Source organism: Podarcis erhardii, assembly GCF_964252035.2.
Source record: "Podarcis erhardii genome assembly, chromosome: 8".
NCBI lineage: Eukaryota > Metazoa > Chordata > Lepidosauria > Squamata > Lacertidae > Podarcis > Podarcis erhardii.
The window spans coordinates 35,285,011-35,299,205 of NC_138499.1; the positions used below are offsets into that span (position 1 = coordinate 35,285,011).

Here is a 14,195-nt window from a genome sequence, read left to right on the forward strand (position 1 = left end):
CAAATTTATGCAAGAATGCCTTTTGCTATACTGACATGCCCATGCTGTCTTCTTTGTAACCTCTAAATGGGATGAAATACGTAGTGTGAGGACCTGCGGAAGGGCCTCTTCATTGGTGGCTCCTTGTGTGGAATTCCCTTCCCAGTTGAGCCATTAGTTCAGATTCACTTTTTTTCGGAAAGCATTTGGAAGATGAGAGACCTGACTGGAAAAATAGCTTAGTTTGCTGCTGATAGTATTAGTAAATTGTTGTGTTGCTATGTTATATACTTGGGGGTTGTGTTATTTTTTGCTTTGTTTTTACATTGTCTGATTTTGTTGCCCTTTGGCTTGTACGAAGTACTGTAGATAAATCTTCTAAAGAAATAAAGTATACTCACTCTTTTTGATAATCCAGTAAAATGATTGATGAATGGGTTATTTGTCTTCTGTAGCAAATCTTCAAAATATTTTATAGGAACAATTTTGAATTACATTTGCCCAGTATTTTAAAAGTTTATGTACTTTTATTGTGTACAGCTGAGCAGTTATAGTATTGCTGCCTGTAGAGAATCACTGTGTAAAAGTAGTTTTTTTAAAATAATCATCATCATTATTTACCTATTTATGTCACTTTCCAGAGTCTTAGTTTGTAAAATGAGTAACAGAGCAAAGGCTTCTCTTTCACCATCATTTTTCTGCTACTTCCAATTTTTAGCTGAAAATTCTGCTTGGATAATGTTCTCAGGCACTTTGACATTAAACATGCACATCAGTAATGTTTATAGTTTATTTTTGAAAAAATGCTATACTTCCATAAATTATCCAAGGTTCTGTTAAATTATATTTCCACTTTATCTAGTTATTATATATTTTGCAGGTGTAACCATGTCTTCATTGGTTTGGTTAATATTTTGCGGGGAAAGTTTTTGGAATAATTAATGCATGCATGTATTTGTACCCTGCAGATAATAATGACAAAGAACACCCACATTTTCCTATTTACTATTTCCCAATGACCAAAGAAAAACCAAATTTTGCAATTTTGTCTGAGATGCATAGATCTCCTTATAGTAAAGAATCCCATCGAACCGTCCATGAAGAAGACAGAGTTACTGAGAAAACAAGGTATGTTTCTTGTAGCACACCTTTGGAGTCCATCAGTGTATGAAACTTCTGCATAACTGAAAGTTCTGCATAAATGAGGGTCTGGAAGTGCACTATTTAGAGAGATGGGTTCACAGAGGTTAATCCACTAAAATTTATACAGTGGTACCTCGCAAGACGAAATTAATTCGTTCTGCGAGTTTTTTTGTCTTGCGATTTTTTTGTCTTGCGAAGCACGGACTTTGGAAAAGCTTCAAAAATCACCAAAGTTTTCAAAAACCTCAAAAAACGCTACCACACCGCATGCTATGAGTTGCTCCTCGAAGTCAAGTCGCAACTGTACCCCCTGAATGCACGGTTTTAAGAAAAAGGAAACAAACTTGCAAGACAAAGGAAACAAACCTGCAAGACATTTTTGTCTTGCGAAGCAAGCCCATAGGGAAATTTGTCTTGCGAAGCAACTCAAAAAACAAAAAACTCTTTCATCTTGCGAATTTTTCGTCTTACGAGGCATTCGTCTTGCGAGGTACCACTGTATTGACAAGAAAATGCATACTAATAAAGAGAGGGCGGTTCAGCTTCCTGTGTACAGCTGTAGCACACAGGGACTATTTTGTTGATATTTGAACAATTTTTGTTTTTGAAGTTCTTCCTTTTTTCATTTCATATTTTTTAGCAAAATTCTGATTTAGGCTGATCACATTTTGTAACTGATAGGGCCAAACTAGATATGTGTAACATTATTGTGATAGTCCTTTTTAAACTGGAATGTCATTTCTGTTAGTGGGGGGACGGGGACGGTGAGGATTTCCAGTCCATATTTGGAAGTTACTGGGGGCAAAAGTCCCTTATAGGGTGATTGGAGTGAAGAAACAGCACACATACAGTCTGCTACCACTTCTCCAATACTGTTTACTGTGAAAGCCTGGAAGGGAGGAGAGCTCAATTGATCCTTCTGCCAATCCACTCCTGAGTGGTACAGAATCACCACAATCCAATAATTCTGATATCCCACGCTGATAACTTGCTGATCTACATGGCAAACCGAATCAGTGCTGACTGTGCAGACTGTATATGCAGCTGATTCTAATGCATGTCTGTATTTTTTTCTCAACACAGCTAGTAGCAATGGGGGTGATTTTAAAAAAGGAATGGAGTATGAGGTTAAAACTTCCCAGAACCACTTCCTGTACCTAATGTAGGCTTCTTGCACATGTATTTTTTAAAGTCAGGAGATCCTTGGCCTTAAAGCTGCTTGGATTTTATGCATCATATATAGGATGTGATCCAAAGATATCTGAGTGTACCAATAAACTGTCAAACTATCATTGAACTCAAGGATTCTCCCGTTGTCCTTCGCTACTGAAAGTGCAAATCGTCTCTTGCAGTGAGAGGAAACCGGATGCTGGACTCAGCCTAGTCCTCACTTTCCCCCAGAAACTATCAAAGCTGACTGCACTGATTTCCTGTTCAGCAATATGTGCACACTGCAGAAGACCACATGAGCATGGTTGAATTCTGAATGTGCCTTCCCTTGCCTGGCAGTAGCATTCTGAGCTCCTGTCAGGAGAAATCTCCCAGTGGAAACCTGTCTCCATAGCAGACCGCCCTAGCTGGGCTTTGCAGTTAGACAGAGAACAGACTCCTTTATCGGAATGATCTGGAAAACATTTGGATTGCCAGAATTAAGATAAATGGGGAAATTATTTATGTAAAATACAAAGTATACATCTGTGCAAAGAACACAAAAGAAATACAAATATCAGGCATTGGGTAACTGAAATTCAGATAATAAGTGTTCTGCATTTTCATTTGCATAGCACATATCTTTCTAGTCCTAACAAGAGTATATCAAGCAGTCATTAAGAATACATTTCCATACCCACGGTCTGGAAGTAAGTGTCATTGAACGTGAGGTTTTGTTTTCTGAGTTGACATGCCACAAGATTGTGCTGTACCCTCAAATGAATATTTTTTTACTTCTCTCATAGAAACCAATGATAATACTGCAGTCATTGTATGTTCTAGTGGTATTACAGTTTGCATTGTGTAGATTTAACATTTAAGCTGCAATCCTGTGCATACTTACTGTGCATTGATCTCCATTAAAACTGTATTTATTTCTGAGTAAACATACATAGGATTGTACCATTGAACATATATACTGTACTGGGGACTATACTGTTTATTTAACATCTACAAAAAGCGAACCTCAGGATATTTAGAATGTGGTGTCAGCGATATGCTGATGCTATCCAGCTCTATTTCTTTGTTACAGTTGAATCAGATGTGGCTGTACAGGTTCTGAACCTGTCTGGATGTAATAATGAGAGCAAGTAATTTGAAATTGAATCCTGACAGGATGGAGGTGGGCGGGTGGTTCCAGGGTCCAGCAGTTGGGTGATGTGACTGTTCTGGATGGGGTTGCTCTCCCTCCTAAAGAAGGAAGCACACACTTTGGGAGTGTAGCTTGATTCATTTGTCTCTGGAATCCCAAGTGGCTACAATGGCAAGGCTAGGAGTAGCAAATAACCTGGCCACTGTGACCATGCATTGGTAATGTCAAGAATAGACTACTGTAATAATGCACTCTATGTGGAGCTTTCCTTAAGCTTGGTCTGTAAGCTGCAGAATGCTGCTACTATGTTACTCTGCAGAGTGTCCAATTACCATATTTTCCCGTGTATAAGAGTAGGTTCCCCCCCTAAAAAATAATGTCAAAAAATAGGGGGCCATCTCTCCCCCCCCCCCATTTTCTTAAATCTGAGTCCCCTAAAATAGGGGCGTCTTATACATGGGGGTGTGTTATAGATGGAAAAATACAGTATATGTGTATATTGCACTACTTCTAAGGGAGCTGCACTGGCTGCCAGGAAGCTACCAGGCCAGGTTCTAGGTTTTGGTTTTTGCCTACAAGGCCTAGATGACTTGGGGCTAGAAAACCTACAGGAGCATCTTTCTCCTTACTGCTCTGCTCATGCATTTTATTCGACCCAGGAGGCCCTCTTAGTTATACCAGTCTTGGTGAGCAAAAACTAAGGAGACAGTCTTCTCTGCAGTAGTCCTCTTTTTAATGGAACTACCTCCCCTCTGACAAGCACCAACACTGATGATATTTTGGTGCTTGTTAAAAACACAACTGTACTCTGGTTTTTTTTCACATTTAATGTGGAGGAGTCAGATACTGATTCCCTTAGGGTAACCAGCTACAGTCATATTCATTTCATTATGATCTTGCTGTTTGAACAGTTTCATTGTGATTTGTGTTTTATACTTGTGCACACCAGCTCAAGGCTGATTGTAATAGGTAGTAGCTAAAATATTTTTATACATAAATATATCCATTTATAGTGCACTTCTACACATAATCTGTTTATAAGAATGTGGGTATAGGATTGCAGCCTTAATGTACTGCCAGAAATAAATGTCTGTGGAACATGGTCTGGTCTAGTTACATACTAGAATTTAAGAAAAGCTTAAGCATAGAATATAAACACATCTATGGAGGCAAATGGCATTAAACTGTTATTGTATCCAGAATTATTTTCATCTTTAAAATAATTGCTTTACAATGTTTTGTTCATGTAGCCATTCATCCCTGAAGAATCCTCAAAATGTACGGAAAAACCTGTCTGAACCTCACCTCCTAAGACAAATGCCTCTTTAAGAAGATACTGGAAAAGCAACATCTTCTTGTGTTATCAAGAGAACAAATGAGTGCATCAAACCAACTATGAAGAAAAACTGAATGTTGTGGGGAAAGTTTTATATTTTAATCAGAAAACACTAAGGCATGTTTTAAGTTTTTCATTGCTGGCACAGTAATTTTTCATAATACAAAAGCAGTATTTTGTATAACAGATCCAATATATGTAACTTCATAAATAAAAAGTTTAAAGTAAAGTACACAGGTGTCTTAATGAGAAAAGGTGCATGGGGAAATCCCAAGGTTTGCAGAAAAAGCTTAAAGCAGAATAAAAACTTATGGTAGAAAAAAGACCCTATCAAAACAGGCCAATGAGGACTCACTATGCTCAGTTGGGTTCGACCGGTGACTGTTGAGGATGAAAAATGGCAGAAAGATAGATGGAGTATTTTGACAAAGGGTGTGGCGCTATCCTGACTATCAAAAGGAATCAACACTGCAACATTTGTTTGAAGTCCCCACACGTATGCACTACTTGCTGGCCCTTTTTGTATGTTGGGAAATGTTTTTATTTAAAATATCACACTTTTATAGAAGCCTGTGTACAACATAAAACCAATAATATAAAAACATCAATACATACTAGTAGGTAAAAAATTCACAATTCAAAGGCCTGTCTGAAAAATAGTTTTCAAAAGGTGTCTAAAAGAAGACAAAGATGATTCATGCTGGGCTGCTGCAGGCAGGGCCTGCCACATTAAATGCTCAGTCCCTGGCAAAGGCTGACCAAACCATGGGTCTTGACCAACAAAACTGCCCCATCAGAAGAGCATCAGAAGATGCTCTACTGAGGTAGAGCATAAGAAATTAGTATTGACCCCACACAGTTTAGGGCTTTGGCTTAACAAAAGAACCTTAAACCCGACATGGTAGCAAATTGGCAACCAGTGCTGTTTTCTCAGCAATGGAGCAATATATTGCTAGTAACCTGTTCCTGTAAGCAGTCTGGCCTCTGCATTCTGCACTACTTGCAACTTCTGGTCCAGATAACACAATCAAACCAACAAAGTTTGCTACAGTAATTCTTGAGGTTAGCCATGCATGGACTACTGTAGTCAGACTGTCTTGGTCCAGAGATGGTTGCAGCTGGTGTATCCGCCAATGCTAGTAAAAGCCACACAGGTCACTTGGGCCTCTCATGACAAAGATGAATCAACAAGTGCCCCTAGCTTGCAAACCTGCTCCTTCAGAGGAAGTGAACCCCATCTAGAACAGATTGGGCATAATGGAGAAATTGAGTTGGGTATCATCTGCCTACAAATGGCACCGTGCTCCAAAACTCCTAGTGACTACCCTCAATGGCTTCATATAGCATTGGGGAGAGCTCTCCATTGCATAAGCTGGGTTGAAGAGCACTCTCCCAGCTCTACTCTCTATGATCCTGTAGCTAAGAATGGGGCCACCGATACACATCTCCAGAAGTCATAGAATCATAGAGTTGGAAGAGACCACAAGGGCCATCGAGTCCAACCCCCTGCCAAGCAGGAAACGCCATCAGAGCACTCCTGACATATGGTTGTCAAGCCTCTGCTTAAGACCTCCAAAGAAGGAGACTCCACCACACTCCTTGGCAGCAAATTCCACTGTCGAACAGCTCTTACTGTCAAGAAGTTCTTCCTAATGTTTAGGTGGAATCTTCTTTCTTGTAGTTTGGATCCATTGCTCCGTGTCCGCTACTCTGGAGCAGCAGAAAACAACCTTTCTCCCTCCTCTATGTGACATCCTTTTATATATTTGAACATGGCTATCATATCACCCCTTAACCGCCTCTTCTCCAGGCTAAACATGCCCAGCTCCCTTAGCCGTTCCTCATAAGGCATCGTTTCCAGGGCTTTGACCATTTTGGTTGCCCTCCTCTGGACACGTTCCAGTTTGTCAGTGTCCTTCTTGAACTGTGGTGCCCAGAACTGGACACAGTACTCCAGGTGAGGTCTGACCAGAGCAGAATACAGTGGCACTATTACTTCCCTTGATCTAGATGCTATACTCCTATTGATGCAGCCCAGAATTGCATTGGCTTTTTTAGCTGCCGCGTCACACTGTTGGCTCATGTCAAGTTTGTGGTCAACCAAGACTCCTAGATCCTTTTCACATGTACTGCTCTCAAGCCAGGTGTCACCCATCTTGTATTTGTGCCTCTCATTTTTTTTGCCCAAGTGCAATACTTTACATTTCTCCCTGTTAAAATTCATCTTGTTTGTTTTGGCCCAGTTCTCTAATCTGTCAAGTTCGTTTTGAAATGTGATCCTGTCCTCTGGGGTGTTAGCCACCCCCCCCCAGTTTGGTGTCATCTGCAAATTTGATCAGGATGCCCTTGAGTCCATCATCCAAGTCGTTGATAAAGATGTTGAATAAGACGGGGCCCAAGACAGAACCCTGTGGCACCCCACTAGTCACTCTTCTCCAGGATGAAGAGGAACCATTGATGAGCACCCTTTGGGTTCGGTCAGTCAGCCAGTTACAAATCCACTGAGTGGTAGCATAGTCAAGTCCGCATTTTACCAGCTTCTTTACAAGAATATCATGGGGCACCTTGCCAAATGCCTTGCTGAAATCAAGGTAGGCTACATCCACTGCGTTCCCTTCATCTACCAGGCTTGTAATTCTGTCAAAAAACAAGATCAGGTTAGTCTGACATGACTTATTTTTCAGAAATCCATGCTGACTATTGGTGATCACAGCATTCCTTTCTAGGTGCTCACAGACTGTTTGCTTAATGATCTGCTCCAGAATCTTCCCTGGTATTGATGTCAGACTGACTGGGCGGTAATTATTTGGGTCTTCTCTTTTCCCCTTTTTTAAAATAGGGACAACATTTGCCCTCCTCCAGTCTGCCGGGACTCCGCCTGTTCTCCAGGAATTCTCAAAGATGACTGCCAGTGGTTCTGAGATCACATCTGCCAGTTCTTTTAATACTCTTGGATGCAGTTCATCTGGCCCTGGAGATTTGAATACATCTAAACTAGCCAAGTATTCTTGTACTATCTCCTTAGTTATTCTGGGCTGTGTTTCCTCTGCTGAAAGTCCATGGACATACACCATTAGAGTGATTGTTCTGACAACAATTCCAAAGTCGGTGTGATGGCCTGGGATTCCAATTCAGAGGCTGAACCAGAGGAATCCCAGCCTGCACAGGAGTCCCCGCCTCCAGGGCCGGCTGAACTGGGGCAAGGCCTAGATTCTGAGGAGCCTGCACCTGTGTCAGATCCTCAGGAGCAGGCACCAGGTGAAACCCTTCTGGCCCCAGAGGTGCTTGAGGACTCAGTGGCTACAGGTGAGCCTCCTCCGGGGCCCAGTAACCCTTCGGCCTCTCCTGAACTACAGAGGCTTAGGGCAGAGAGGCGAAGGGAACTGGTTGCTCCCAGGAGGAGTGCTCGCCTTAAGGCCAGAGGAGGCGGGGCTCCTGGGGACCGGGACCGCCCCTGGCCTTAGAAGAAGATAAAGGTCAGTCAGCCCGGTCCCAAGTTGCGGGAGCAACATCGTTGTTGGCTTCAGATCTTCCAGTGTTCCTGTTCCCTGCCCGGCCTCCTGCTCCTGACCTTCCAGCGTTCCTGTTCCCTGCCCGGCCTCCTGCTTCTGACCTTCCAGCGTTCCTGTTCCCACCCGGCTCCCAGTTTCGGACCTCGCCTCTCTTCTTGTGAACCCTGACTACGATCACGGTACCTTCCCCCCCGGGGCCAGCACAGTCTGTTGTCATTTCATGCAACACACAAGAACCAAATTAGTAGCATTGTGTGTACACAGTACCTGCTCTCCTGCTAGCTGTGGTCCCTTGAGCTCTCTTTTTTGTACCCATAATTTTTAACATCATTTGATTTGCTTTAATTTGCAAAATAAGTGATCTATTTGTGTCATCATAGGTTGATTCACAGCTGATGGCCAAACTGGGTGAGATGCTGGAGACCTTGGCTGGAGGAAAACTGACTTAGTTCTTGCCCTCTAGGCTGTTATTCTGGGGGGAAATGCCTCCCTGGTTTTTTCATCCAAAGAGCAAAAGAACAGGACCCTATGGTTGTGGAAACAGCTGGGGGCATGATTTGATTAGAGAAATGGCCTGCAAGGAAATATTTAAGCATCCTTAGCCCTTCATGGCTGCATTTAAAATGAAAGGAGGGGGGAATCAGGGGACTGTTTATGCATCTCTCCTATATTGTCTAATTTGGCCCTCATTTAAATTAATCTGCTTGGAATTTAAGCTGATTTACATCACAGTCCTCAACACACTTATTTGGAAACATGTTCCAGTGATTTCAGAAGAACTTAATGCCAAGTAAATGTGTTTAGGAAAGGGTGCCAGTTGGCTTAAATTATTGTACTTCAGTTTAACTGGGATTATAAATGAATAAAAGCCAAAATTCCCAAAGGAAGCATTGTTCATCCTGAAAGAATTTTAGCTGCAGACCCAAATACTTCATCTGAGTAATCCCATGGAAATCAGTGGGACTACTCTAGAAGCAAGCAGCATAAATTCTTGCTGCTTTTCTGTTTTGCAGTATCCTGCATCTTATACCATCTGTCCTTTAAATTAACTTTTCCCTAGACTCCACTTCCTAATTACAATTAATACCAAATATTTTAATTTTCTTGGCTACATAAAGGGCAACAAATAAATCAGGCTTTATTTTTCTGTCTTGCTGGGTCAAAGATTTGATTTATTGTGTCTATGTTATCACACAATCAAAATTTCATTCCCAGTGTTTGTTTGGGAAAATTCTACACCCTGCCTATTTATTTTGAATGTCTCTTCTCATTAATGTTGCTGAACTGTAATTTCTAGCCTCCAAATATCACTTTTTATCGTTCAGAGTCCCATAAATATAGGGTTGTGTGTGTTTTATATATATTCACATACATAAAACACTACCAACAAAGTTCCATTGAATTCAGTTCAGCTTACTTCAATGAGATATAGGATTACAGTCTGAATGTGTTTAGGGATAGATTTTAAATCCAGTCAAATACTGCTGTCCCAGATTTTTGTGTTCCCATTTTTCCAGCACAATTTCCAGAGAAGAATTTGGTGAGGATTTTTAGATTTTTTTTTCTCCAAGGGAGAACAACTAACTTGGAGTTGGGGGTATTTCCAAAATGATGCAAGGATTAAATGGTGCAGTATCACAGCTAAAATTATTGGAGAGAACAAAGCAATGAGTTGTCCTTTCTTCCCAGACAGAATATTTTGGGCTTCAGCAGCGCAGGTAGTTGTTTTTAAATTTCCTGTTAGTTTTGATTGAGACATTGTCACCATTGTGCAATCACTAAATTGTGTGTGTGTGGATGGAGGAGGGTGTCAATAAAATAAATGTTTAAAATTATATACTTAGAGTAAGGTAATGGGGCATACACAGAATTCTATCTCTTGTTCTGAAATCTGGATTTATCATATGGAGTTAGGCCAGGTGGAAGCAACCAGATATCAAAATCTGGAACAATAATGGGACCATCTCTAAATATGTGTATATATTCAAATTGATATAGTTGTAAAAACTAATATTGGCCATCTCAGTGTCCACCCTACTAATGAAGTAAGTCTGTCTACTTTTATAATATTATTGGATATCAAGAGGGTTTTAGAAATCTACTCCAGGCATGACTAGGGACTTGGGCAGACTTTTCCTCCCTTCTTTCAATGTAAAGCAAGCCCATATGCTGTATTACAAATAGATTTTAAATTTTAAATGTGATTTGCCCCACAGTGTGCTTCTGTGGGGATGCCAAAAGCACATAGAATTAGTACTGTCGTTACTAGAGCATGGCCCACAGTCTTCATATTCTGTGGTATTGCGCTCCACACACACTTGCCCCAAACATATGGAAAATCTGTTATACATCAGTCTCCCTAATAAGGGCTATAGGTGAATGTATGGAAAACCCAACAGATTCTCCTATTTTTGTATTCCTACCTGCAAAAAAACTTCTCAAATGGGTGATGGGGTGGGGATTGATGTTTTGGGAGAAATGGTTTTAATTGAAAAGATCCAGTTTTGCCCCTTCTCCCCCTGCAAGGGGATTTTACCCCACCTCCTCATACCCATACCCCACACCATCCCCAAATCTGCCCTGGAGGGTTTCGGGCATGCCCAGAACAGATTTAGGGGGCATGCATGGGGACGAAAGGCGAGGACATTCCATTGTGCAAGGAGAAATTCTTAGCACTACACTGAATACAACCCAGCGTGAAAAGCTGTTTAAAGCACTAGTGATGTTTGGTGGATAGCATATAGCAAGTTACTACCTACACACAAACATGCACATGGCACAGCTATTTAGCTGTACCATGAGGGTAAGATTTTGGGTCAGAATTCCAGGGCCCCAATCTTCCCAGATTTTGAAGGAAGAGGAGGCCGCTGAAAGACCATTAAGTTTTGGAGCCTAAACTGCACCACTGCAGTTAACTACAAATGATAAAACTATAAAATTAAAATTACCTTAATGCTGGCTATTTTAATGTGATGCTTTTCTCTACATGGCAACTTAAATGAGTTGCTATCTTATTTATCTAGGCTTAAAATATCATTGTTTATTAATTGTGGGAAAGGTTATTGGAAAATATGAAGAGCCGTGACTTTCTACTCTTTGGCAAAGGTCAATACTGGCAAATTCTGAAAAAGAATAATGGGAGTAAAAGAAAAGAAAAAAGGAACTTATGAAAAGATTGTTTAACCTCCGAGCCCAACGTTTAAATTACTCCCCTCGAGCAAAACGGTTACTTTATCCTAACCCAAACAATTTTCATAAAGAACAATTTCAACGTTTGTACCTAGAGAATATAGGCCTTGCTTTCAATCGTGCAAACGCCTCCCAGGCTTCTAATGGAAAGATGATTAATTCACAGAGCTTGCAACTATTTCCTTGAGGAGAGTGAGATAAGGTACCGGCTAATGGTTTGTTGAGAGCGTCCGTTCGCATCTTGTGGTCTGTGGCTTGGAAACTTGGCTCAGGGCCAGCTTTGGGTTTTATGCTGAAACAATCCTTTGGATTTCATATCAAAGCAGCTTGTCCCCAGCCCTAATTTAAAGCTAGGAGTTGGAGGGAAAGGTGAGAGCAGGGTAAATAAAAATCTCCAAAGAATTTAATCGCCAGCTAATTTAATGCAGAAAAGTGTGTTTAATCAGTCGGGCAGCCATCCTGAGCTCTATTTCTTTAGCTGTTTTCAAGGAAATATTTATATCTTGTTTCCACATAAAGAACACAAACCAGTGAAACTCAAGGACTTCAAAACCCCACTGATTTCAACACGAGAGATTTAAGTGTAAAATTGGCTTTCCCATTGAAATTGATGAGACTTAAACGCCCTTAATTCAGATTTTAATAACTGACTTCTGTTGATTCTCAGTCACGTGTTTAGCAGTTTTGCTCTGGTGATTCATCATATATTCAGCAATTCTGTTGGATGCGTACTCCAGTTCAGTATCCCAGTTCTCAGGATGTGTTTTCTGCTCTGATTTGCCAACTACAGCTTCTTTCAGAGATGATGTGGCCACCGCAATGTGCACTATGGTAATCTCCAGACTAGACTGCTATAATGTGCCCTACCTTTGACTTCCCTTAAAGAAGATTAAGAAATCTTAACTGGTCACAAATGCAGTGATCAGGTTACCAACTAAGGTTCTATTTAGATAGCCAACTAATATTTACTCAGAGTAGACCCACTGAAATCAATGGTCCTGAGCAGTGCTATTTTTCTAGGAAAAAAGAGGTGCCAGAACTCAACACGAATGCCTCCCTTGTTCTCTTATAATGGCAATGGTGCCCACCTGAGAGGTGCCGAAACTGAGTGGTACATAGATTTTGTAATAAAATGGGGTATTAATTTCTGCCCCAGTGCCTAATGAATCTGAACTTTCTTCCTGCTACAACTGTCTCATCCACACTGTGAAATCCTACAGCACTGCCTGGCTTTGTCTTTTGCTTTCTACTTTGGTTATTGCGAGTGTGTAGGATAAATTAGAAAGCACCATTGTGTGCCACTGCATATAGGATTGGACCACTAGGTTTTGGCCCATAAAGGCTGTGATCATAATCAATTAAGTTCTAGGTGTCTCACTTGCAAGAAAATGAGTTGAGCGCTAATCCTGCTGATTACTACAGGGCAGGCAACCTCAGATCACTGCATGCATAGCTTTAAAAGAGAGTTAGACAAATTCATGAAGGATAAGGCTATCAGTTGCTACTAGCCACAATGGCTATGCACTTTCTCCACTGTCAAATGCAATGTTCCTCTGAATACCAGTTGCTGAGTTGCGAGAGTGCTGTGTTTGTGCTCCATGTTCTTTCTGCTTGTGTTGTTTCCTCTGGCTGGCCAGTTTGAGAACAGGAAGCTGAACTAGATGGGCCACTCCTCTCATCCAGGGCAGATTGTCTCATGCTCTTTTGCCTGACAGCATTAACAGTTTTTACGCTAAACTTCTAACTGTGATAAAACTTTGTAGAACACTGACAGTAGGCATGTTGTGCATGTTTTAAAACCAAACAGCCATCCAGAGCTTGAGGAACTAATACTTTCATCTTTCATCTGCGGGGGGAGATGCAAGCAGAGGCCTAATGGACGTAGTCAGGCCTTTCATTAGGGTGGCAGGCCTTTTGTTGGTGGGGGCAGAACCTCAGTTAGCTGTGGTTTTTTTATTTTGGGGGCACCCCCGTAGGGCAGGGAGGAAGAATAATTAGCAGACCTCCAGATTTTTTCCTGCTCATGCAGCAGCTTGATTCACCACTCCCTTCTTCAAATAACGTGGTTGGGCCCAGTGTCGGCTTTACATATAAGCTAAACAAGCTATAGCTTAGGGCCCCACTCTCTTGGGGGCCCCAAAAAAAATTAAAGGGGAAAAAAGCTGGATGTACATTTCCAAAATATAAGATAAAAAACAAATAAACTAAAACCTACATACAGCAACAGTGTTTTGTGTTGTGTAGGCTCCTGTGATGTAAGTAATGGGCCCTGCCTGCTAGCCTGCTCCCTAAAGTATCACTGGTTTGCTCATTTCTATATATAGGGTGCCTACATTCTGCATGTGCAAATGGCTTTCGATACCTATTAGGTCTATAAATTACCATATATTCAACACAAAAAACAGTGACAATTTGTTGTTGACAAAGGACAGCTGGACATATAAAGGGCCCCATTACCTTCAGTAGTTTCAGTTACGCCAGGCATAACTGACCAAAATCAGAGGTGCCCTTGCCTCAAACTTGCCTGGCTGAGACACTGCCAGAGACCCACTCACTTCTATTGACTCGAAGAGGACTGCACTCTGCCCATGCCCATGCGCCCTCAGCTGGCGTCAGACCAAACCTTGAAGATGGATGCCAGGCAGGACCATGTGTCCTAAGAAACTCCTGTGGCTCAGATGAGAGCTGCGCCTGTTCAGCGGGAGGAGAGACCGGGTGGAGGAGGAGGAAGGTG

At 41.5% G+C, this 14,195-nt stretch overlaps 1 protein-coding gene and 1 long non-coding RNA gene across 8 annotated transcripts in view; one reads left to right on the forward strand and one right to left on the reverse strand.

Moving 5' to 3' along the window:
- The window catches only part of PPP1R42 (protein phosphatase 1 regulatory subunit 42), an 18,818-nt gene extending 13,829 nt beyond the window's left edge, over positions 1-4,989 (forward strand). For 3 of the 5 annotated variants that reach the window (XM_081874594.1, XM_081874595.1, XM_081874596.1), the window contains exons 8-9: positions 948-1,107; positions 4,675-4,989. In XM_081874594.1, coding sequence (XP_081730720.1) covers positions 948-1,107; positions 4,675-4,753 — 239 coding nt within the window. In that variant the 3' untranslated portion in view covers positions 4,754-4,989. Of the gene's footprint in view, positions 1-947; positions 1,108-4,674 lie in introns of those variants that run through there. The other 2 variants (XM_081874597.1, XM_081874598.1) reach the window with 2 other exon arrangements.
- Positions 1-14,191, reverse strand: part of LOC309349069 — a 23,906-nt gene extending 9,715 nt beyond the window's left edge. For 2 of the 3 annotated variants that reach the window (XR_014159661.1, XR_014159662.1), the window contains exons 1-2: positions 14,085-14,191; positions 1,128-1,199 (exon numbers count right to left, since the gene is read on the reverse strand). This is a non-coding gene — a long non-coding RNA (uncharacterized lncRNA). The other variant, XR_014159663.1, reaches the window with a different exon arrangement.
- Positions 14,192-14,195: the final 4 nt, after the last annotated feature.